General features: G+C 39.7%; 1 protein-coding gene across 2 annotated transcripts in view; it reads left to right on the top strand.

The window, feature by feature from the left end:
- PGGT1B (protein geranylgeranyltransferase type I subunit beta) overlaps positions 1 to 22597 on the top strand; it is a 50564-nt gene extending 27967 nt beyond the window's left edge. For both annotated transcript variants that reach the window (XM_080805114.1, XM_080805115.1), the window contains exons 6-9: positions 3592 to 3637; positions 11302 to 11486; positions 16477 to 16585; positions 21043 to 22597. In XM_080805114.1, the coding sequence (XP_080661240.1) occupies positions 3592 to 3637; positions 11302 to 11486; positions 16477 to 16585; positions 21043 to 21224 (522 nt within the window). In that variant the 3' untranslated portion in view covers positions 21225 to 22597. The remainder of the gene's footprint in view (positions 1 to 3591; positions 3638 to 11301; positions 11487 to 16476; positions 16586 to 21042) is intronic.
- Positions 22598 to 26282: the final 3685 nt, after the last annotated feature.

The following is a 26282-nucleotide window of genomic DNA, read 5'->3' as shown; positions in this document are numbered from 1 at the left end:
TAAGTTTGTTTGTGTTTGGGCTCCATTTTGGGGTTTTCTCCCTTTTTTTTTTTTTTTTCCTTGACAGAGATCACAAGCAGGCAGAGAGGCAGGCAGAGACGGGGGGGTGGGGGGGGGTGGGAAGCAGGCTCCCTGCTGAGCAGAGAGCCCGTTGTGGGACTCAATCCCAGGACCCTGGGATCATGACCTAAATCAAAGGCAGAGGCTTAACCCACTGAGCCACCCGGGTGCCCCAATGTTGTTGATTTTTAAAAGTTTACTTAATATGTGAAATACTGACTTGGTTCTGAAAGTCAGAACTGCACAGAAAAGGATATTCCAAGATGGGTTACTCCTCACCTCCTGTCCCTTCTCTCTTGCCCCCTTCCTCACTCCTGTATTTGCCACCTTGTTCTGTTCACTCTGTAGGGAACCAGTCTCATTAGTATTTTCTTTGTCCTTCCTGTATTTGTTCTTGATGAGCAAGTATGTCCATTTTTGTTTCTCTTCCCTTCTTCCTCACCAGGTAGCACACCGTAGATGCTTAGTTTCATAGTACTTAGTTTCATAGTACTCCATTGTGTGCATGTACCTAGTTTTTTTAACTACTCTGTACATGGAACATGTATTTTCCATAGACAAACAATGTTGAAGTTAATAACCATCTGCATATGCATTTATGTATTTGTGGAGATCTTCAGAGTGAATTCCTAGCAGTGTACTTGCTGGACCAAAAGGTGAATGCATATGTAATTTTACTAGACGTTAACTATTTTCTCTCCAAAAAGGGCAGACCAATTTCTGTTCCCACCAGTGCAGGAGAGTGCCTGTTTCCACACCACCTCACCAAAACAGCGTGTCATCATCCTTTTTAATTTTTATCAGTCTGGTGGGTGAAGAATGATCTTTCAGTGTATTTATTTTTAATTTGTATTTCTTTTATTATGAGTGAGCTTTGCCATTGTCTTTACTCCAGGATGATACAGGACCAGGCAGAGGCACCTGTAGCCTGCAGCCCAGTTTGCTAACTCCAAGCTCCAGTCCATTAGTTTGCTTTTTCCCATAGGGACTCCAGTTCTGTGTGTGCTCTTTCTTCTCTGCTTGTCTTCTCTGCTTGTCTTTGATTTCAGTCACTTTCCCTCTGACCTTTTTTACTACTATATCTTAGTTTTAGTCTCTTGGCTGTTTTCTGCCTTGTCGTCAGTGTCCCTTACTGTTTTTTCTTTTGAGACTGTTATTCCTTGGTTTTCTTATTCCTTATTTTCTTCCATTTCTTTCCTGAAGTCATTGAACTCCATTTATTTCTTCCTACTGTTTATCCTTTCTGTTTTTAACTTTTAGTTTCCTTTTCATATTCCCAGGTGCTTGCTTGATAACATGCAGCAGAGTCTGGGCTAATGTATTTCAGTGTTCTTCTGCTTTATGGCCATTTTGGGGAGGCGAGGGCAGATTTTCATACACCAAGATGTTTTCATTCCATTTGCTGTGTTTTCGTTTCCGAGTTACTTTATATAGACTTGTCTCTTTGTTTAGTCATTTTGTGGATGTTCTTTTTTTTCTTGGAAAAATTTCTGTTTAAGAGTATACTCTTTCCAGACAACAAAGCATGATTTTTTAAATTTAGAGTTTGTGTGGGGTTTGATTTTTTTTTTTTCATGTTGGGGAAAGTGTGTGTTTCATGATTGTCTGGTAGGAGAGAGGTTCTCTTGTTTCTCATGTCTCTGAGTGTTGCTCCTTTGGTGTCCTTTATTACCTGATCTTTGGAGGGCCCGTCTCTCTTCTCTGTTGACTTGATTCATCAAAGTCACGCAGTCTGACCAGTGCACCGTCTGAAGTCCCTTCCCTGTGGTCTGCGCTCTGTTGTTCCAGAGCTCATGCAGTCACGGCCGCGCTTGCTTGGCACGGTGGGGCTGGCCGGTGATGGGGACCGTGACCCTGCCGGCTGACATGCAGCCCAGGATCTGAGTCATCGGGGAGATCACCAGTGCTCTGGGGCCTGTGCTGCTTTTGCCATCACATCACAAACTCTCTGGGAGTCGTAAGTGTGTGTACAGAGAAGTATGAAGCGGTACCACCAGTCTTTAGTATGTTGTACTATTAAAACATTAAAAATATTGAGAGTTAAAGTGTTTTCTTTGTAAAAAAAATGCATATATATGTGTATATATATGTGTGTGTATATATGTATATGTATCTGTTAAGTAGTTTGGGCAGTGTTTGCCTTGTTTCCTTACGTAACTTAGGACAGGGAGGGAGCATCTTTTCTGTCTCGGTAAATGATCAGACTCCTTCCTAAGTTTATAGCAGCTGCCAACACTTTCTCCTTTGTGTTTTCGTCGTTGTGAAACATCTCCAAGGATTCCTTTCCCATGAAGTGCTTTGACAGCATCTTCGCCCTTTGCGTCACAGCTGCGGTCCTCACTCATGCAGGTGCCTGCCTTCACGGAGTTCTTCCGTGAAGGGGGCTCCAGGGGCCTTCCCAGGAACAGCCGTTTTTTTCTGTAACTCTGTGTTTGAGCTCAGTTTCACTTCTAGCGCTGCTGCTTCTCGTTTCTTGATTTGGTAGCCAGTCTTCTTTCAGTTCTGTCTTTTCAGAGAACGTCCTGTGGGTTTATTACTAAGACAAAGGAAGAGACAGCACAGCCATACAGGTTGCTGGCTGTGCATGAACTGAGTGAATGTTGTGTGCAGTGACCAGTTACTGAGACTCTGAAAAAGGTGGGACTGGTTACTGATGGTGACGTGCACCTGTCGTTTGCGTGGTGATCTGTGAACTGAGGTGCTTGCTGCAGGTTGGTACTTTGTGCAGTTGCTCATAGTTAATATGGCATGCTTGCAGAACTAGAACTATATTGTGTTGTTTGGCTAAGGAATGCTACCTGAATTTGTGCGCTTCCGAACTGCACAAAAACTGCCGGCGTTTCGCTCTTAGGGTGGACCTTCTCCCTCCGGTGGGAACTTTAGATCCATCTCATGCCTACCATTGGCTTCCTCCTCATTTTCCACAGACTTCCCTTGCTCTCTGCAAAGGGGTGTCAGGAGTGGGAGAGGCAGCTTGCTGGGATTGGAGGTTTCTTACTCTATAGACAGGTAATTTAAAGCTCATACATGTCTTCCAGCTTTGCTGACGTTTCAGTTTTATATAGTTGTGTTGTTCTTCTGTTTTGATTGTGTAGGATATGTGGGGAGATCCACGTTTAGGCAGGTGCTGTTATCCTTGGCTACCCACAAGCCTCAAAATAGACCTGTTCCATGGGTTTGTTATAATTTATTAGCATAGCATCTTTACATTTTCCTTAAACTTGTATAGTCTGGCAAGGAGGAAAAGAATAAGGGTTGGGGTTTTTATTGGGTAGAGATCGAACATCTAGATGCCATCTTTGAACAGTCTGTCTCAGAATGTGCCTACTGTATGCATTCAGTGCTTTGACTTGATGAATAAGCCAAGACCAGATACTTGAAAATGCCTACAACTACTCCTTTGTGGGAAAGTGAGTATTTTAGGAGATATGAGGGAGAAACCAAAATCAATCCAGAGACCAAAAATTAGCATAGTGAGGACTTACTTATTATCATTTCCCTATTAAACTGAACAATGTTTTTCTTTTTCAGTCCTATGACAATGGGCTGGCACAGGGAGCTGGACTTGAATCTCATGGTAAGACATCTTAAAGTAAATGAACGTGTAGTTTCTTTTGTTCCTTTAAGTATCATAATGGTGTCTACGTCATCGAGGACCCTGGAAGTTTGCCTCAGCCCATGGTTGTTGTCTTTCCTACTTCTCTCTTTTGACACTTCATGCCACTTGGAATGTCTTCTAGGTCAGTAATCGGTCCGAGAATGTTCAGACTAGGATATTTATACTTTTCTAGTATTTTCAGGTTACATATTTGACTGTCAGCTGCATGATAATATCCTGGGGTGATTTCTTAAAATAGCACTAGAAGACAGCAAGTTTTCTTTTTTGGCATAACACCAAAAAGCTAGATGCAGGATATTAAACGTGAATCAATGAATTTGTGAAGAAATGAAAATGTTTTGTTTACCTTTCTTAATATAATAATCCTTAGTCATTGCCATAAAACATTTTGCTGCATAGCAAAATGTTCCGTACATAAATTAATGCAATTTCTCCTTTCACCCTTTTCCCCACTTGGGGTGGAACCAGAATAGGGAGATGATATACTTAGTCTATCAGTACATCGATGGCCTGAGGTTTTTCAAATTAAGTATGTCCATGTAGGAGTAAGCTGCATGCTCCTTTTTATTTTATTTTATTTTTTACATGCTCCTATTCAATTTTTTAAAATTTCTTTCTTTCCTTTTTTTTTCTCTTTTTAAGATTTTATTTTTAAGTAATCTCTACAACTAGCATAGGGTTTGAACTCACAATCAGCAGCTGCATGCTCTGCTGACTGAGCCAGCCAGGCTCCCCAGCCGTGTTCCTTTCTTTAAAAAGAAAGAGCCTAGATCAAGGAGGCACCCTGAGTGAACACCTTAAGTTTCCTCTTTATTATGGCAGTCTCTTTGTGCTCGCCTTTTGTGTCCCTCCCTCTGGCAGCATGTGAGTGGCAAGAACAGATCTCAGAAAGAACAGGTCTCAGCCCTGATACCTGCTTGGGACCTGGCCCCTTGCCTATCCTCTCTGAGGGTTTCCTCGTTGACAGACGAGAAATAATTGGACCTTCCTTTAATTTTAAAATTGTTGCTAGGATTCTGAGATAAGGGGGGAATGTGGTTTGGAAACTATAAAACATGTATAAAACGATATTTTTAACATATACTCCATGACCCATATCCTTGTACTTCCCTGAGACCTGACTGTCTTATCTGGTCTTCTCCCTCTCACACATCTTCTTCACTCCCTTCTTCAGTGTCGATATTTGCAGAGTGCTTATCGTGAAGGGCCATGTAGAAGACGGTCTCAGTGTTTCCTCTGAAGCTGTGCTATAATCAGGACACCACAATTCCCGTGTGTGCCTACAATTGAATGAGACTGGGCTTGGGGCAAGCTGTAGTAGCAGTTCTGTCACTGGTCCTCACCACTTGGTGAGGAGGATATGTACTTGTAGGTGCACAGAGAGGAAATCTGGCGTCTGTGAATTTCTGAGAAGCCAGGGTCTTGTGCTGGGTATTGGAGAGGGTGTTAACGGGCACTGTGGCGAGGACGAACGTCACCAGTATTGGAGACCTGTGGAACAGATACCGTGGATCCCAGGAAACGGGGATTGCATTTGCTGGGATGTGAAGCAGAGGGCTGCTCAAACATGATTCTCGCTGGCAGATCCTGTCTGGAAGACGTGTCTCACTGAGTCACACTAGTAGTGATTTGAAGTCTGTATGACTTGAGTAGGATTACACCCATTGAGATCAGCCGTGGACTGTGGTTGGTGCCAAAAGCTTTTATCTGTCTTCCTTTTCTCTTTGATTTGTTTGGTGGGCTTGAGACCCACAGCTCCAGAGGAGGGCATCCTACTCAGGGTGCCACAGTGGGCTGGCATCCTGCGAAGGGGCTCCAGGAACACCCAGGTACCGCTCCCTCTACCTTGCGTGTCTGGAGCCCCCTCTCAGACACACAGGCACATGCCCTTGCGTAGCTCTTCAGCATCATAAGCCGCAGTTTTAAAGCCATCGTTTTTTTGTTCCTTCCTCTGGTGTCTGCATTTGCCCCTCAGGAATGTGGAACAACTACTTCCAGATCTACTGGTTTTTCAGTTCATAGAAGCCAGAAGTCCGGAACTCGGGGTGTTTGATCTCGCGTTCTGTTTTGTTTTGTTGTTTTGTTTGCCTGTTTGCAGTTATGCCAGTGTTCTCCCGTAGGTTGCCTGTTTATAATCCTTGATCTACAGACTGAAAGGACTGGAATTTATGATGAAGCAGTTGCTCTGTGCCAGCTACCAGTTAGTCTCAGTTAGTCCTCACACCAGTCCTCTGGGAGTGTGAATGGGAGTCACATCTTTGTGTGACTCGGATTCCACCAGGGACGTGAAACCCCCATGAATAGTAAAGAACCTGGATTTATCCTAGGAATAAGATTGTACACGACTGTGGAGGAGTATGGAGAGAGAAGGGCCTAAAGGGGAGGTTGGTGGAGGGGAAGTCACTGACAAGCTGTCCTGCGGCCCTGGCCCAGGTGGACAACGAGACCTGGCAGGAGAATCTGGAAGGTCAAGGGGCATCCAGCGGCCAGAGCAGGGCTGTGGTGGAGGAGTCTGGCGGGGGCTGTTGCTTCGGCATCTGACTGTGGGTGTTGGGTCACCAGGGCAAGAAGTGAAGCAGACTTGCATTCCAAGTATGTGGGAGAATCAGGGCAAGGTGCAGTCTCCTGGCACCTCTGTCTTTGTCTCTTGGCTCCTTGAACCACAGCCAGGATAGTGGCTGCTGCTTCTCTCTGTTTCCACGGATCCCACCCAGACTTGGCGGACTGCAGACCCCATAGGGAAGCACTTCTGGCTGAGCTGGGTGGACACGGTAGCAAACCACCACAGTAACTGTTGCCATTTTTCTCAGAGTTGGGACTTCCCCCGTAGGCTCATCTATCATCGGGTATGTGGCGTAGCCCGCTTGAAGCCCTGTGCATGCTCAGCAGGGCCTTTCTGCCTACGTTTGCATCCCTCGTTTAGTTCTCCGTGTCCGCTTCCAGCCTCACTTCGTAGTCACACACGTGAGCCACCCTTCTGTGCATCCCAGGCTGCAGAGAACATGTGTTCCCCAGATGTTCTCACGTGCCTTTTCACCTTGGGACGTGGCTGACATTCTTCCCTTGCCTGAAATCATCCCCTTCCACTTGCTTCTCCTCTTTTCCCTTTTTCTCACCTTCTGATTTTGCCAGTCTGCCTTTGGCTGATTCCATTCTCTCTGAAGCATTTCATCATCTCTCATCCCCTGGCCCTGAGCAGTGCCTCCCTTTTCTGTATTCCAGCATACTTGGTTCATACCATCTTCATGGCACTCCCTGTTTGCCTTAGCGGCTCTGTTAACGTGAGCTAATGTGAGCCGGTAGGTCTCATTAGGTCCAGCCCTGTACCATGCGGCTGGCTGTCCAGCAAGTGTTTAAAGTGGCTGTCCTCTCTCCCACTCGGCATTCCGAAGCTCGGGAGGCTGGGTGGGCTGTATCCTTCTGCTGCAGCCTGTTCTGCCACGATTGCTTAGCTGAGACAGCCCATTTGTCCTGCAGACCAGACAGGCACACAATACCCTTCTAGGCCGTGATCATCAGATGTGAGGATTCCTTCTTAGCCTAGTGAGTCTCTTAAGCATTAGCACAGTTATACGGTAAAGTGGTCGTGTGTTTGGATTTGCTTTGCTAGGATTAAAGCTATTGTCTCCTCTCAGGATTCGTGATATAAAAGTAATAGTTCAGATAAATAAACTTGATTCCATGATTCCTCAAAACTGTCTCTACTACTTAATCCAGAAGAGAAATACTCAGCTCTTTGCCCTAATTTCATGTAAGCATTTGGCTCCTTGAATTTTCCTCACTTTACCTTTCCATGGGGTGTTTAAGTATGAAGTGGTGTAATTTTATTTGTATACCTATTTTTAGCTTTCTACTTCATCTCTAGCTATATGATTGTTAACCTTCTTCAGTTATATATTTCAGAACATATGGACTCCTTCATATAATTTGGTACATGCAAATAAATACAAGACAGTGCTTAAAATTGGGCCTTAAAACCTTATGGGAGCAGTAAGTTAGCTTACACCTGTTAAACACTGTTAAAATGTAAGTAAGTCCTAGCATCCATGACTAGAGGCAGGAACACCTCCTTCACCCTGCCCCCAGCCCCCCCCACCGCCCCGGGAGCAGTGAGGTCGGTTGTTCGAGAGAACCAGCCTTGAGGGTTCCTTCCGTCTGTGTGTGGTGTCCATGGCTGTGGTATTCTGCACACAGGAAAGATCCATATGACCGGAGCATCTGACCTCAGGTGACAGACTCAGCAGGGCAGTCTTTCTCTTGCTGGCATGTGCCTTAGTGTGCCTTGCTGGAAGAGCCTTCAGGACAGAAGATTCTTTTCATACCTTCTCCAACCAAGGCATAATGAACACAACTTAACCTTCTCTTGATGAATTCAGAAACTTAGGAGAAGCGGTTTTGTATTGTCCTTTAATGTAATGATGTGATATTCTTTTTTTTAAGATTTTATTTATTTGACCCAAGGATAAAGAAAAGCATGTATTTCAGAGATGAGGAAGAACTGAGTGATTAAAGTTATATTTATTATGTAAATGTTAAAAAATTTTGTTAAATCTTGGGGTACCAAGTTCAGTTGAAATTAAAGATTACTTTTAGAATTCGAGCATAAGAAACACTTAGTACCAAATAATTTTTTTACTATAAAATAGGTTCACAGGGAATTGAAAGTAATTTTAAAGTATCACGTTTCTATCTTGCCTTAGCAGAGTAATAAAAATCAAGATTTGCTAGTAACAATTAATCTTGAAAACAATTGATTTTAATTAAAAACAAATCCTTTTTTTTTTTAAGATTTTATTTATTTATTTGACAGATCACAAGTAGGCAGAGAGGCTGGCTGAGGGGAGGAAGCAGGCTCCTTGTAGAGCAGAGAGCCCGATGCGGGGCTCGATCCCAGGACCCTGGCTGGGATCATGACCTGAGCCAAAGGCAGAGACTTTAACCCACTGAGCCACCCAAGCACCCCTGAATTAAAATAAAAACAAATCTTAATACTATCATAGTACTGCCAAGAAAAAAGACCAAAATTAAAAAGATGTGTTTGAGAAGCTCATTATAAAAGTTTATTCATGTATGGTTGGTTTAAATGAAGACATTTGAAGTGAATTTCATCTTTAAGACAAAAACTTCATGAAGACTGTGGAAAATGCTGACTGGTTTATCGTTGTTAAATGTTAATAAAATTTTTAAGAGAATTTTGTTTTAAGAAGAAAAGGATTTTATTTGTTTGAGAGAGAGCTTGTGCAAGTGGGGGGATGAGCAGAGGGAGAGGAACAAGCAGACTCCCCCCTGAGCGAGAAAGCCGAAGGTGGGCTTGACTTCCTGACCCTGAGATCCTAACCTAAGCCTAGTCAGACGTTCAACAGACTGAGCTACCTGGGTGCCCCTGTAATTATGTAATATTCTTGAAATTTTTTGAAGCTTGTAGGAATCATTGACATAGCCTTATTTAGCCCCTTTTTGTGCTAAATAGAGTATGAGTTCCTGTGCCCACTTCTTTATATTTCTTAATTGACTTACTAAGTTGTTACCTATATTTTCTTGCTCTTTGTATCTGTGTCTAACACTCTCCTAAGTTAATACTCTTAGCCCAGGTTTTTAGAGTTGGTTTTTTAGAATTTTGTGTAAAATGAGAACCACTCAGGGATAAATGTTGGTAAATGAATTTTAGCTTAAAGCATAGACTTTGCAATAAGTATTCTTAGCTACTCAGAACTCATACTTACTTCAAAAGTTATCATTGTGCAAAGCTGGTGATTTGGGCAAAGTAGAGAGTATTTTTACTTTGAATTGTGCCAGTTTGCTTTAAAGAATCCTAACAAGTAATTTGGAGAGTAACAATTAAATGCCTCTTTTTACCTTTTGGTAGGTTTTTGTTGTTGTTGTTGTTGTTTTTTACGTTTGATTTATTTAAGTAATCTCCACACCCAGCGTGGGGCTTGAACTCACAACCCTGAGATCAAGGGTTGCATACTCTTCCAACTGAGCTAGCCAGGCACCCGTACTCTTTGGTAGTTAGTGAGTACATATTATCTGTTGGAGATTTAATGATATAATGATACCTGAAGTCCTGGCAAGGTTGTCATGAAATAGAAATTGAAATTGGTAGGTCACTCAAGAGGAAGTAAGATTGGTAGTTGTTTAATAGAAATTATTCTAGAAGGTTATTATAAATTTGTTTTATTTTTCTGTTTTTATTAACATATGGCTGACGTAGATCTCCCAAGTCACTGGGAAAATTCTGAAGATTAAGTAGTTCTTACTGACATTGACCTTTTCAATGTGATGGCTGGCTGCCTTGAGTTTCCTAGAGGGAATGCTCATTTGTCTTCTGCCAGAGAATGCATGAGGACTTACACAGTAAAAGGGAAGTTGTAGGATGAAGCCTGTTATAAACCATCCATTTCCATAGCAGAAATTTATCAGTACGCGAAGTCGTGATAAATTGAATTAAGTATTTTCATATTGTTTGGACTTGACCAAATAGTGCCAGTGAAAAGTGTTGTTTCTTGTTCCTTTGTGGACAAATACAGACTTTTCAGTTCCTGAGGAAAGGAATCACTTTCGCGAGTGTATTGGTTTCCTGCTGCTACTGTAGCATTTTGCTGTGAACTTAGGATATAAAACAGCGCAAGTCTACTCTCTTCCAGTTCTGGAAGACAGAAGTCTGAACTGCACTTCACAGGACTGGTTCCTTCTGGAGGCTCCAAGGAAGAGTCTGTTCCTTTGCCTCTGCCAGCTTCTGGTGGCTGCCGACATTCCTGACGTGTTGCCAAGTCACTCCAGTCTCTCCTTCATACTCATATCGCTGCCTCTTTCTATAATCCCCTTCTGCCCCCTTTTTAGTACACTTGTGGTTGCATTTAGGGCCCACCCAGATAATCCAGGAAAATCTCTCCCATCTCAAAATCTGTAATCACATTCCTGCAAAGTCCCTTCTGCTCTAGGAGGGAACATTGACGTATTCCAGGTATTAGGACGTGGACATCTGAATCTTTGCAGGCTGTTATTCATTCTGCCACAGGGAATGGTTTCTCCTTGAGTGTCTCCTTCCTGACAGGCTCTTCTCCTCCCCCTGCCCCAACACCATCTCTCCCTCATCCCTTGCTTTCCTTAGGTTTTTTAAGTTGAGTAGTGTCTTACCTTACAAGCTTCTAGCTTGTCTCTGTCATCTGTGAAAACTAGTCTGGTCTCAGGCAGATGGAACCTTAGTTCATGAGCACTGTACGGTCTTCAAGGGAATGAAATCAGACTGGGAGGGCGACAGAGTCCTGGATAGGGAGTAGTACTAGGTTTCAGTGTCAACTCTTCCATTAAACCATGTAATTTTGAACATGTTCCTTAAGCTCCAAAGTCTTTTTTTTTTTTTCCCATAAGTGAAGTATTTCTTAAAGCTTTAAATTATTTTAAATTCTTGTCTTTTTCCTCAAGTTAATATTGAAGGCTAAACACTGAAGACTTCAGTGCCTTCTGGTTATTTTAAAGGTATAATTAATTGTCTTCTAAATTTATTTGACTGATTTCTGGAATTACATAACCCTGGTTTTTTTTTTCTCTAGCCATTTATGCTATTTTCCTAGGCATCTGATTTGACATGTGAAGTATTGTATGGTTTCAATTAACAGGAGGATCGACTTTTTGTGGCATCGCATCACTGTGTCTGATGGGTAAACTAGAAGAAGTTTTCTCAGAAAAAGAATTGAACCGGATAAAGAGATGGTGTATAATGAGGCAACAGAATGGTTATCATGGAAGACCTAATAAGCCCGTAGACACCTGTTACTCTTTTTGGGTGGGAGCAACTCTAAAGGTAAGAGAAAGAATAAAATTGAGAAACCTATTCTCTGTTAATACAAACTGTGCTTCAAAAGGTTTGGTCTTTGTAATGTTCATTAATACCATGAAACTTAGGCTGCTGATTGTTTTCTGTTGCTCTGGCAAAGCTAATTTCTGTATGGTTTTTCCATAGATTTCACGTATCCACTGTGCTACTTGAAAATTGCCATTCTTACAAAACTTAAGTGGCCCAGAGCGTACATAAGAAAGGATAAGGTTGTAAAAAATCTTGTTACCAAAACTGACCGGTAGTCAATCTAGAGCAGGGATCTGTCTGAACATAACAGTAAAGGCTTTATAGGAAATTAATATTCTTAAAAGATAAACAAACCATGGATATTTCTTCGAAAATAGTTTGTGGTTTTTAATTTTTTATTGATTTGTTTGGCTAACCCTTCTGAATGACTCAATGATTGACACGTTTGCACACTTCTCTTCATCTTTTACCTTGTGACATGCCCAATTTCATAAGCTTATTAACCCCTAAATACCCTCAAGTTTGCTCTGTTGTGTTTTTTTTAAAGATTTTATTTATTTATTTGACAGAGAGAGATCACAAGTAGGCAGAGAGGCAGGCAGAGAGAGAGGGGGAAACAGGCTCCCCACTGAGGAGAGAGCCCGATGTGAGCCATTATTCCAGGACCCTGAGATCATGACCTGAGCCGAAGGCAGAGGCTTATATTAACCCACTGAGCCAGCCAGTGGGTTTGCTCTGTCTTAAAATTGCTTTTCCCTTGGGCGCCTGGGTCACTCCTTTTTCACATCTGAAAAATCAGCCATAATTCCTTGATAACTAAGTATCTAGTCAGTGGTTATGTGTATTTCTTTTTGCATCACATCAAGAGGCACATAATCTCTGGTTATCTCCTTTTGTTCAGAGGGCTCCAGAGCTATCAAACCTGATTTATCCACTATAAAGTCCCCCATCAGCTTTTTATTTTATGATGGCAAAATATACATAATGTATTATTTATCAGTTTAACTGTAAATATATAATTCAGTGGTATTAATTACATTCACAATGTTATGTAACCCTCACCACTATGCATACCCCAAATTTCCATTATCCTCAATATAAACTCTCCACTCCTTACCGTTCTCCTCTCCCTCTGGCCTCTGGTCATCTCTGTTCTGCTTTCTGCCTTTATGAATTTGCTTGTACTTGCTATGTTATATAGGTGGAATCACAATATGTGTCCTTCTATGTCTGGCTTATTTTGCTTTGCATAATGCTTTCAAGGTCCATCCATGTTGTAGCATATATCAAAATTTCATTCCTTTTTATGGCTGAGTAATATGCTATTGTATGTTTATACCACATTTTTTTATCCATTCATCTGCTGATGGACACTTGGGTTATTTCCATGTTTTTGCTGTTGTGAATAAGTCGGCTCTGAACATAGGTGTACAAATAACTGAGCTGATATTTTCATTTCTTCTGTATATTTACCTAGAAGTGGAATTGCTGGATGATACGGTAGTTCTTTGTGGAACTTTGTGAGGTACCACCGTGCTTTCTACAGTGAGGGTGTGCGCCATTCTACAGTCCTACGGGTGTACCAGGGTTCCAGTTTCTCTATACCCTCAACAACACTCAACTTTTCTGTCTGGTTTTAGTTTTTATAATAGCCATCCTAGTGCTATCTCGTTGTGGTTTTGATTTGCATTTCCCTAATGACTAGTGATACTGAACATCTTCTGATGTGCTTATTGGCCATTTCTGTATTTTGGAGAAGTGTCAGTTCAGGTCCTTCACCCATTTTTTTATCATGTTTTTTGTTCTTCAAGTGTTCTGGATATTAATCCCTTATCAAGATATATGGTATGCAAATAAATTTTCCTATTCTGTGGTTGTCTCTCACTCTGTTGGTAATGTCCTTTGATATACAAAAGTTTTTAATTGTGATCAAGTCTAGTTTATCTGTTTTTTCTTGTTTGCCTGTGCTTTTGATTGTCATAGCTATGAAATCATTGCCAAAGCCAAAGGAGTTTCTCCACTATTTTCTTCCAACAGTTTTATAGTTTTAGCTTTTAAGTTTAGGTCTTTGATTCATTTTCAGTTAATTTTTGTATATGGTATAAATTAAGGGCTCAGCTTCATTGTTTTACATGTGGATATCCTGGTTTTCCAGGATCATTTGTTGAGAAGACTATTCTTTGACCTATTAAATGGTGTTGGCACCCTTGTGGAAAATCAACTGAACACATAACGCATGGGGTATTTTTTTTATGGGCTCTCTATTCTATTCCATTGGCCCATACGTCTGCCCCTATGCCAGTACTGCCCTGTTTTAATTCTTGCAGCTTTTATAGTAAGTTTCAAAGCCAGGAAGTGTGAGTCCTTCAACTTTGTTCTTTTTCATCATTGTTTGTGCTGTTCAGGCCCCTTGCATTTCATAGGAATTTAAGAATTGGTTTTTCCATTTTTTACAAAAAAGGCTATTACATCGAATCTGAAGATCACTTTGGGTAGTATTGACTTTTAACAGCGTAAGTTCTCCTACAGTGAGCATGGGATGTCTTCCCATTTATTTAGATGTTTAATTTCTTTCAGCAGTATTTTGTAGTTTTCAGCATACAAGTCTCTCATGTCCTTGATCAGGTTTATTCCTAAATACTTAATTCTTTTATACACTGTTTTAAATGGAATTGCTTTCTTAATTTCTTTTTTGATTGTTTGTTGCTGTTGTATAAAAAAGTTATAAGGTTTTTTTACAGAATCATTTTAGTGGCCATTGAGGTTAACATATGTTTTAATCCGTTGTATTGTTCATTTTGATGCTCAAAGTATCCCATTTTTAGCCAGTCAAAGCCCCTTCAAGTAGGCTCTTGAGTCTTTTTTCTTTTCTTTTAAAAGATTTTATTTATTTATTTGACAGAGAAAGAGATCATAAGTAGGCAGAGAGACAGGCAGAGAGAGAGGGAGAAGAGGCTCCTCGCCAAGCAGAGAGTCTGGTATCGGGCTCAATCCCAGGACCCTGAGATCATGACCTGATCCCAAGGCAGAGGCTTAGCCCACTGAGCCACCCAGGTGCCCCTCTTGAGTCTTTTCGATATGACCTTGGTAGTCTTTGAGAACTTTCTGAAAGCAGCCATCTTTACAAATGTTAAAAATTCTTAACTCGCTATCACCATAAGTTTAACTGATTTTTTTGTTGTTGTTTTTAGAAATATTTTCTATTTTATTTTTTTAACTAAGTTCTGCACCCATCGTGGGGCATGAACTCATGACCTTGAGATCAAGAGTCACATGCTCTACTGACTGAGCCAGCCGGGGGCCCCAACTTTCAGTGATTTCTTAACTTCTCTTTAGACATATCTTTGATTCCCAACTATGGAGAATGAAGATTTAACCTCCCTTTTTTCAAGCAGATTTTTACTGGTTATATAGTTTGTAGTTCTGAACTTTTTCTCTTCCTCTTCCACCTTCTAATTCTGTCATATTACCTTTACTTTTATAATGTCAAGTTAAGTAGCATTTATATTTTATTTAGTAATAATGTTCACGTATTTTATGCTTTGCCTGTGAGTTGATTCTAAAATTTAAAAACCAAGAATCAGCACTTACTATGATCATGTAAATATTGTTTATTGCTGAACCAAGTACAGTCTTAAGATTATAGTTTCTTCTTACGTAATGACCCATATGCCACTTGATGGAACATGTTTCTAGCTGATGGATTCTAAAGGGTCTCTTTCCTTTTTATTGTATTGACTAAATTAAAATGAATGAATAAGTTTGTTTCTTATTTGTATCGTAATTCTTTTAGGCTTTGTTTTTCTTTTTGAGAAATAATGCTTTTTTTTTTTTTTTAAAGATTTTATTTAATTTGACAGAGATCACAAGTAGGCAGAGAGGCAGGCAGAGAGAAAGAGGGGGAAGCAGGATCCCTGCTGAGCAGAGAGCCTGATGCAGGGCTCCATCCCAGGACCCTGGAGTCATGACCTGAGCTGAAAGCAGAGGCTTAACCCACTGAGCCACCCAGACGCCCCAAGAAATAGTGCTTCTTTAATCATTCGTATCTTCTGTGGCTCTTTGATGTATTGCTATATAACATACTTTTGACTGCTCTGTGTCTTTTTTTTTTTTTAAGGTTTTATTTTATTTATTTGACAGGCAGAGATCACAAGTGGGCAGAGAAAGAGAGAGGGGGAAGCAGGCTCCCTGCTGATCAGAGAGCCCGATGCGGGTCTCGATCCCAGGACCCTGGGATCATGACCTGAGCCAAAGGCAGAGGCTTCAACCCACCCCTTCCCTTGTCTGCTCTGTGTCTTAACAGAAATATTTTGAACTCTCTTGTCTGCTTGTCTTGTTCCACCCTTTCCCACACCCCTTTTCATAGTTTGGTTTATCCTTTATTTTTTTCTATTTAATGGGATCTTGAGAGAAAGAATAAATATATATCCTAAATTTTAAAGCTACATAGTTTTTTTATGCTAAAATTGTATTTGTCTCACCTTTTACCTTTCCTGATTAAAAAGCTACAATTTTTTTAACTGTTCTCAAATAGAACTATCTCTAATCATCTTGTTAATAATTTTCGTTGCTCTTTTTTGAAATATTTTTGGTTCGGGTTACTACCGGTCTGTAAGTAATAGTTCAAAGGCCTATCATAAGAATTAAAATATGGGTAGATAAAATTGTCCTTTTTAAAATGATTGATTAAGTTGAACAGTTGACAGAGTTGTGTTTTGAACCAAGCTAAATGTGGTGCAATGAGATTGGTTGGGCGTGGTTCAGAAGAAGGAAATAGTGAGTAGGTTAAGTAAAGGAGAGTAGCTGTGATACGACAAAAATAATAATAATGTGGTTGATTGATTCTAAGTGCTGAGGTCTCCAGAGGCTTGCTTTGAGAGCCTTAGCTAAAGAGAAGCATATTTAATTGATGTATAACTGAAAATTGAGCCAAAGGTCAATATGAAAGTTTGATGTCAGTAAATTTATATTTGTTCTGTCATTTTAGCTTCTGAAAATTTTTCAATACACCAACTTTGAGAAAAATAGAAATTACATCTTATCAACTCAAGATCGCCTGGTAGGGGGATTTGCCAAGTGGCCAGATAGTCATCCAGGTAATTTATTTTTTGTATGAATCTAGAACAACTTTATTTTGTTTCTTTCTTGAGTAGACTCTCAGGCATCTTTGCAGTAAGGGCATAAGATAGAAAATTTAACTACAGTTGTAAACTTAAAGAATATGTTTTTTAAAAAGGTAAAATTTTTTAAGTTTAGGGGAAGTTTAGCATGTTGAGGGATATAAAGGAAGGGTTGGATTATCAAGATGTATTGCTATAGTATGCCTTTTTTCTGTATATTTCGCTTACCCATGTTTTATTTCATTTGAGGCAATGAGGCAGGTGGTTTCAATGGGCCCTGTCCAAAATAGAGAATCATTTGGTCCAGCCAGAATCTTTAGGATTATTAGCTGTCACTGGAGCTAAGTAGAATGAACTACTAAGTCCAGAAGGGAACTTGTTCTTAATCTGTTCAGAAGCCATTAAATAAATTTCTCTAATTTTGAAGGTAGCTGTCTGTCACTGTCCATACCCTTGTTCTCTGAATTTCAGCAGATTCGTGTTGTTTTTTTTTTTAGAAGGATACTTTGCCAGTCTGAACTCTTATTCACTGTCTACAACTCAGGAGCCAGATAGGTTCAGACAATATGATATTCATTGTTTTCCAAACTCAGGAATGGCAGAGAAGTAAAGAACAAAAGATTCTTAGATTTAATAAGTCCAGTTGATCCTTGAGCCACACAGGTTTGAATTGTGCCTATCCACTTATAAATGGATTTTTTCTGATAAATATTATATTATACTATAAATGGATTTTCTCTTCAGTGCTTTTCATTTCTAAAGCCAAAGAATGTTTTTTCCAGTTTTATTAAGAAATCCTTGACATACATCACTGTGTAAGGTAAAGGCACACAGCATGATGGTTTGATGTACATCTGCTGTGAAATGACTACCAGAGTAGGCTCAGCTAGCACCTGTCTCCTCACAGCGATACTGAAGGAAAGAAGGCAATAGTAAAAGGCAAACAATTTATTTTTGTGATAAGTCTTAGGATTAACTGTCCTAACATGTTTCCTGTACATTTAGGGTGAGCGGTAGTCTCACGTTGGGTATTACACCTCCAGTACTTACTTATTGGTGGAAGTTTGTTCCTTTTAACCCCCTTCCTCCAGTTCCCCCTCCCCCGACCCTCACCCCTGCTAAGCACAAGTCCAGGCTCTTTTTTTCTATGAGTTTGGTTTTTTGTTTTTGGTTTTTAGATTCCACATATAGGTGAGATCACACAGTATTTGTCTTTGCCTGACTTATTTCACTTAGCATCACACCTTCAAGGTCCATCCATGTTGTTGCAAATAGTTGGATTTCCTCATTTTTATGGCCAAATCATGTTCCATTGTGTATGTATCTACCACAAATTGTTTATCCATGCATCAGTCGGTGGACACTCAGGTTGTTTCTGTATCTTGGCTATTGTACATAATTCTGCTGTGAACATGGGGGTGTAGATACGAAGTTAGTGTTTTCATTTCCTTTGGGGATATTACTGGATCATATGGTAGTTCTGTTTTTAATTTTTGAGGCTTCTCCAGGCATTTTTCCATAGGGGCTCTGCCAGTTTACATTCCCACCAACAGTGCATGAGGGTTCCCTTTCTCCACATACATGCCGGCATTTGTTATCGCTTGTCCTTTTGAAGATGGCCATTCTAGCAAGAGTGACGTAGTATCTCCCTGTGGTTTTTTTTTTTTTAAAGATTTTATTTATTTATTTGACAGAGAGATCACAAGTAGGCAGAGAGGCAGGCAGAGAGGGGGAAGCAGGCTCCCCGCTGAGCAGAGAGCCCGATGCGGGGCTCAGTCCCAGGACCCCGCGATCATGACCTGAGCCAAAGGCAGCGGCTTAATCCACAGAACCACCCAGGTGCCCTCACCCTGTGTTTTAATTTGCATTTTCCTCATGGTTATTGATGTCAGGCATCTCATCATGCACTGGTAGGGCTTTTGTATATCTTCTTTGGGTTACTTGGGTTTCTTTTTTTCTGTTGAGTTATGGGAGTTCTTTCTGGGTTTTTTTGTTTGTTTGTTTGTTTTATGTTCTAATTTCTAAAGCAAAATAAAATTTTTAAAATTTTGCTATGTGTTACCGTAGCTAGAAGAATGTTAGAGCAGTACCTCAAGAGAACTGAGAATTGTCTTGATGACATTGTTTTTCATCAGAGCTTGTACTAGTTTAACAAATACTGTACTATTTTAACAGATGGGAATAGGGAAATGACAATATCTTGGAAAACATGTCTGGTATAAACATACTGAAATACATTTTCAGTATTTACAATAGATATTTTTAAAGATTTCTTTATCTTAGCAAGTGTGAGTGAGGGGAGGGGCAGAGGGAAAGAATCTTCAAGCAGACTCCGTGCTGAGTGCAGGGCCCACAAGGGGCTCGATCTCACTACCCCTGAGACTTAGGACCTGAGCCAAAATCAAGAGTCAGATGCTTAACCGACTGAGCCACCCAGGTGCCCCAGAATAATTTTTTTTTTTTTTTAATTCTTGAAGGTTTTTTCCAGCACTTAGTTGCTAACTTTAATATATATGTAAGTACTTGGATGTAATACTTTTTACAGATATAGTAAAATGTCTTCAGAACCTGTAAACTGCAGAATATAGAAAGTCTGTGTATCATAAGTTGAATTTATGTGGAAAGGCCTTTTTTTTTTTTTAAGATTTTATTTATTTATTTGACAGACAGAGGTCACAAGTAGGCAGAGAGGCAGGCAGAGAGAGAGGGAGGAGGAAGCAGGCTCCCTGCTGAGCAGAGAGCCCAACGCGGGGCTCGATCCCAGGACCCCGAGATCATGACCCGAGCCGAAGGCAGAGGCTTCAACCCACTGAGCCACCCAGGCGCCCCTGGAAAGGCCTTTTTAATAGGACCTTTGGGGAAATCATTTTTTAAGAGTTTTTAAAATTAGCGTATTCTTGGTTCTAGTTAATTTAGTAGCAGATTTGACACAAAGTAATTCTTACATATTTACAGAAGAAACTTAGGAAAATAATGAACTTCTATTATGAAGAAACTATATATTTCAGCATTTGATATGCTTGAATACACCTACAGATAAGGACGTTTAAAAGAAAAGCTTTGAGCTTTGAAACAAGTTCTGGTTCATTGGCTTTTACAAAAAGCTTTTTGAGGAAAAAAAATGCTTTATTTTTACATTATGTGGAAAGTAGAAGATCCTATTTATGTTATTCTGAATGGATTTTATTTCTCTTTTAGTTGCATTTTTTCCTAGAAAAGTTTCCTCATTTCTAGTCAGTAAAATACATTGCTTTGTACCTTCTCTAATTTTAGAATAACTACAAGAAAAATTTCATAGTACAGGGGAAATCAGATTTATTTTTTGTGGTCTGAAAATGAGAGAAAAGTGAGCCAGAAGAAACCTAAGCATTCTCTAGAGAGGCCATGAAGGAGGATTGACATAGGCCTCCACTAGTGAGCTAAGTTTTTCAGAAATAATCTTGACTAAGCACAACTGTCTGTCCCTCTGTTTTGAAAAGTAGATGATGGTCATGTAAGTAAAACTTCCTAATTTTTCTAACAAAGTTTAAGTCGGTAACGTGTTCTGAACTTCAGTAGCTCTTGAGGCCATAAATGATGGCCAGCACAAAAAAAAAAGGAAAAATGCTTGATGGCTACAAAATATATTTTTTTGTAGTCTGCCCATAACGGCAGAGCTCTGAGCTCTTCAGAGTCCGTATAGGGCTGTCCAGCAGGCAGCAGCCATGTGATTCTTGTGGCCACTTGAGTGGAAGAGGGTCACTGCCCCCTGAAAGATGGGGAACAGTAGTGAGGCCAGTATAGAAGAAAGGTTATGGTATTTATAACCACAGAGAATGTGAGTTTGTTTTTACTGTCAGGTCAGACATTTTTTGGATGACTGACATTCCCCTAAATAGGAAAACTAAATTTGGTACAGCATTCCATAACGGATTATTCCATTTAGGCATCTTTCACCAAACACAGTAGTGAGGTAGTATTGGTCACGGAAATGTCAGAGGTAAAATTTAGTGGGAAGGGGTATTGCTACTTAGAGTCAGAGGTTTATTTTCATTTTTCAGGAAAATTTTTCCTTTTATGATACAGAGCTAAAGCCTCTTGTTTCTGTATTGTGTAGTAAGCAAAGGGGAAACACCCTAAGTGAGAAGTCTTGTATTACTGCTACTCTACTTTGTGTTTTAATCACAGAGCATGTTGAGAATGTCACCTTTTCATTTGAGAACTGTTTTCCTTTGTTAATGATATTTGCTTGGATAAAATACCTGATTTTGATCATCTGGTTTTTTTTTTTAATTGGTGTTTTGAGACTTTGAGAAAGCACATGTTTCAAAACCTATATTTAACATTTTTCTAAATTTAATTTTAATGTGGTGAATAGATATGTAGCTGTGGTACTTTGCAGCATGTACAAATAAGAATGCCTATTATGATAAAAAAAAATACCTCATTTTCAGATGCTTTGCATGCATACTTTGGGATCTGTGGCCTGTCACTAATGGAGGAAAGCGGAATTTGTAAAGTTCATCCTGCCCTGAATGTAAGCACACGGACTTCTGAACGCCTTCGAGATCTCCATCAGAGCTGGAAAACCAAGGACTCTAAACAGTCCCCAGAGAATGTGCACATCTCCACATGACTGACTTCGCTTAGGTTGGGAGGGTGGGGGGATTTGTAGCATAACTGTAGCTCAAGGTTAAAAGCCATGTATAACCAAGTGTGCTCTTTTTTTAAGAGGTAGTCTCACAATCAAATCTCGTGCCGATGTCACTTTGGAATATGGTCTTGAGCCAGTAACCTTTGTACTGGGTTTCAAGAAAATCTTTGTTGAAGTTGGAACCACAGTGGACTCTGTTGTGGTTCTTAAATGTTTATACTGTATTTCTAAGAAGTTCTTTGAGGCAAATTAACTATATGTATGTAGGTTATCTTTTTAAAAAACTCTTCAGTACAAATTGTATCATACTATAAATGGACACAAATCTTCAAAACAAGTTTACAGTTCACTTAGCATTGATAATCTTTGGGTGAACACTTAGGGATCATTTAAAAAGCTTGATAGCTGATGGTAGAAAATTGCTTTAATGAATTAAGTATCTAGGATTCTTCTTTGAAAACAGATGGTTCCATAATTTTTAAAAAGAAGAATGACTTATTTTGGCTTATTAAGTGTGCCAGTTAAACTTATGTGGCCTATATAAATGAAATTAACTTCATAGCAAGGATGAATAGGCTTAACTAATACAGTAATTTTCTAAAAGGACATTGATTTAAGAAGACTATTATGTAATTGAGGGAAAAATAATTTAACTGTATGTGATTGTGAATGAGAAAGTTTTGTGCTGTGTGGGTCACTTATTTAGATGTTGTGAGGGAGAATAACAGTTGTGTCTGATTTTTTAATTTCATTAGTTGCTTTTTCTTCTTTCTGGGGAGAAAATAGTCACCTAGAAGGAAAGAGACATTGAGTGGTTTGGTTTATTTTTCTGAAATACGTGATATTGTAAATTATACTTGTACTTTTATAAGGGAGTTATTTTTAGCCATTTGGTTTTTTTTAGTTTGTTGTGTCCAATGTTTTAGTGGTTCTGATTTCAAAATGACAATTTTCTAATTTTTTCAAAATAAGTAAAACTCTCAGTAAAAAAACAAAACCACTAAAGTAAATTTAATGGTGCAGCTCCATACATGGTCATTTATATTTTTATATTTTCAGGTAAGTGGAAGGGAAGTGTTCTGTTAGGTGTTAAAGGGTGTCACTTTTATTCTTTTTGTTTTGTTCAGTCTGTGAACTAGCTAATTATAAAGGAAATAGTGTAAAAACTCATCTTCATTAGTAACCAATTTATCAGTAAATCACATCCATCACTGTTGTTGAATGTTGTTCAGAGATGTGAGACAAGTACAGAGATGTGAGACAAGTACAGAGATGCGAGAAAAGTACAATCTTTTCACTGCAGGAGCTGGGTTAAAGTTAAAGTTTTGGTGATAATAAATGTGGAACTACTCTACAACTATGAGTGTAAAAACTAAATTACTAGTATAACTGTTTAGGAATTATAATATATAAATTTTAATTTCTTTCCTAAATTTTAGGGGGAAATGCCCTTAAATAATGATCCTTCCAAAGGAAAATCTGGTATGTGCTTGGGAAAAGATTCATTTGTTGTTGGATCCTTAGTTTTAAAACTCCTCTTGCCAGAGTCAACTTTATTATTTTTTTTTATTAGAAATAAAATCCATTTTCTGATTGTGGGGAAAATAGAAGCTTAACAGCAGATGTTATCTTTCAGCAAGTTATTTCAGTTGCTTCTATTTAAATCCTGGCAAATTAAGACATCCCTATCTCAAACTAAGTCACTTCCTAGACTTTGGGAGTTAAAATAGCCTGTATGGAATGGCTTTAGAGCTATTATAAAAAACCCAGATTGTTTTTCTTGAATTGCCACTAGCAGTTAGAAGAAAGTTAGTAATAGTAACCATATCCACAAACGGAAGAGAATTCCAAGTTTAAAAGTATTTCACAGAACTATTTTTTTTAAAGATTTTATTTATTGACACAGAGAGAGAGAGATCACAAGTAGGCAGAGAGGCAGGCAGAGGGAGAAGGGGAAGCAGGCTCCCCGCTGAGCAGAGTCCGATGCGGGGCTCGATCCCAGGACCCTGAGATTGTGACCAAGCCAAAGGCAGAGGCTTAACCCACTGAGCCACCCAGGCACCCCATTTCATAGAACTATTAAGAAATATTTCCTAACTCCTACAATTTAATAGTATAAGACTATAAATTACAATATGATTCAAATTGGTACACATGTGAGGGGCCTTTTTATGAAATCTTGTGGCCCAGTTGAGTGTTTACCTTCCTTTGTGGCGTGCCAACCAAAACACAGGCCAGAGAACTGCAGAGAAATGACTCTTGTTTCTAAACAGTTATTTACAAGAGCAGTATTTATTAATAGACTAAATTATAAGTAATATTTCACATACTTATTCTTTGGCAGTGGTATCATAATGAGCAGGGAAATAGGAAGTCCAGAATCTCAAATAACTCTTGTGTTTCCGCCCCCACCCTCATTATGGTATTTTTCGGAAGTTAGTGGAAGCTTTGTTTTGAGCATTTGCATGAAAATAAGATTAATCAAGTCATACAACACAGTTCAATGTATTCATCATCTACAGTGTTTTTAAAGATTTTATTTATTTATTTGTCAGACAGAGATCACAAGTAGGCAGAGAGGCAGGCAGAGAGAGAGGGGAAGCAGGCTCCCCGCTGAGCAGAGAACCCGATGCGGGGCTCGATACCAGGACCCAGGGAACATGACCTGAGCTGAAGGCAGAGGCTTTAACCCACTGAGCCACCCAGGCGCCCCTACAGTGTTTTTAGGTTTGACCTGTAATATGTATACATTTTTGTCAGATCTTTTAATAGTTAATACTTAATTTCAGTTCACATAGAGGTTTTGCTTACAGTGGTCCCTAGTTTGGAAATGGTCAGACCTAATGATACTTGAGAGTCTCTTATGTAAGGAGGTGCTCTGGGGTCTGATGACTTGGGTTTAAATCCCAGATCTGCAGGTTGCGCAGTGTGATCATGGGCCCTAACTTTCCCATCCATAAAGTCAGGGAGGGGGGCCCAACTCCTGAGGTTATTCAAGAATGAATTATAAAGCACTTGGCATAGGACCTGAAATACAGTAAATTCCTAATCAAAATTTCTATCCTAACCATCAAAAATGATTGTTACTAAAATCTCTCTTCAGTAATAGAGATCCCACAGGGGTTAAGCTCGGGGACAATGATGGCAACAGTGTACTTTCTGAACCTTGCAGCCAGAATACAGAGTAACCAGTGTAGCCCCAGAACCGGTTCTACAAAACTAGATGACCGTTGTCCCCATGAACTTCAAAGTACAAGTGAGGAAGGACAGACCACTGGCCGACACAGTTTCATCATCTGTGTGTGGGGATGGGGAGCGTAGGCGGCTGTGTTCTGACAGTCCCTCCCGCCCCCATTTTTCAGCCAACTGGCAGGGGCCAGTCCGTAGAAGCTGGAACTGGGCAGGCTTCGACAAGTTCCATTTGCAGGGGAGTGTCATGGCAATGTAGCCAGGTCTGACGAGTGTGCCCAGTGCTGTGCGTGTTTCACAGCTGATGAGACAAAGCCTAGCACTGAGGAGAAACTGCTAGAATTCGGATTTCAGCCTGACAGGACAGGTACAAGAGGGCAAAGAAAAGAGAAGTCCTGGTAAACGTTGGGAAGGAAGGTCAGTAGCAATGTCCTGTCACTTTGTGGAAATGAAAAGGGAGCTTCAGGGCAGTGGAGCTAAGAAAAGTCCTCGTGGAGCAGGCCCCTCCCACAAAGTACAGGAAAAATCTCTTCCAAAGAAAAAACCAAAACAAAACTGAGGATTACAATCAAATCTCATTCAGAAGTTAGAAGAAGTAAGAGAATAAGCAAGGCAGCATCCCCGAAGACGGGGAGAGCATACCAGACAGATATGACCACAAGACTGATACAGGCCTCAATCTTTGTTTAAAAAGCATTTATGACAGGAAATGTATGGTATTTAGAACTGTATCTTTAAAGATGGGAGAAGATGAAAATTATACAACCAAGCCTTAAAAACTGGAGGAATAAAGCAAACCAGAAGGAAACAGAAGGAGGAAGTCGTAAAAAGGGAGAAGAGGGAGTGAATTTAAATAGACAAACCACCAGCTAACCCATTCAAGAAAAAGGGAGGACGCAGAAATACACACTGAAATACACAATGGGAGAAATAAACACAAAACAGGAGAATTTTCAGAGTTACAAGACTAATTTTATATAATAAATTAGAAAAACAACTGGCCTAGAAAAATGCAGAGTGCTGGGGTTTACCCTCATAGATACAGAAATTTAAACCAATTACCATGGAAGGAACTAATAAAGGACTCCTTACCAAAAAATTGTAAGGCCTTAATTATTTCAAGGGATTTTTGCTAGACCTTTAATACAATGTTGTTGATACAATTCCAGAAGCTAGAAAAAGAATCTTGAACCAAAAGGTGCCAAAAATTTTTTTTAAGACTTCTGAATTGATTTTATAAAGTGAGTACAATAGCATTTCTAAAACTTGACAAAAGATGGTACCAAAGAGGAAGTTATAGACCACTCACAATATACATTGTGTTTGCATTAGCAAACACTCCAATAGCACTTTAAAGAAGTAGTAAATCATGACAACGTTGGGTTTATTATAGGAATGCAAGGATAATTTGATAGTAGACAATCCACTAATATCCATCATATTAAAAGAGTTAAGGAGAAACTCATTCTCCATTTTTCAGAAGAGGCATTTGACAGAATTGAGACTTCAGTCCATGCTGAATGTACTCAAAAAACAGAAACTGATGAGTAAGTCATTCACATTGTACCTCTGCCCAAATGCCAGCATCTCAACGTCGAAACAAAAGAGGCTTTCCACGAAGTGAAACAAGACGTACCCCTATCTCTGTCTACCACTTAACATTGTATTGGTTTTAGCCAGTGCTGTTTGACAAAACAAAGCTGTGTGAATTTCATGGAAAGGAGGAAGTATTTGCAGATACACATATCTGGAAGACCTGAAGAAATTTGTTGAATAACTGTAAGAGAACTTTACTAAAATAGCAATTACAAATAAACATTCAAATATCATACTTGCATTTAAGCATCAGCA

This window comes from Martes martes, assembly GCF_963455335.1.
Source record: "Martes martes genome assembly, chromosome: 5".
In the NCBI taxonomy this organism is placed as follows: domain Eukaryota; kingdom Metazoa; phylum Chordata; class Mammalia; order Carnivora; family Mustelidae; genus Martes; species Martes martes.
Note: the sequence above shows the minus strand (reverse complement) of the source record. Positions and strands in the feature narration are given on the sequence as shown.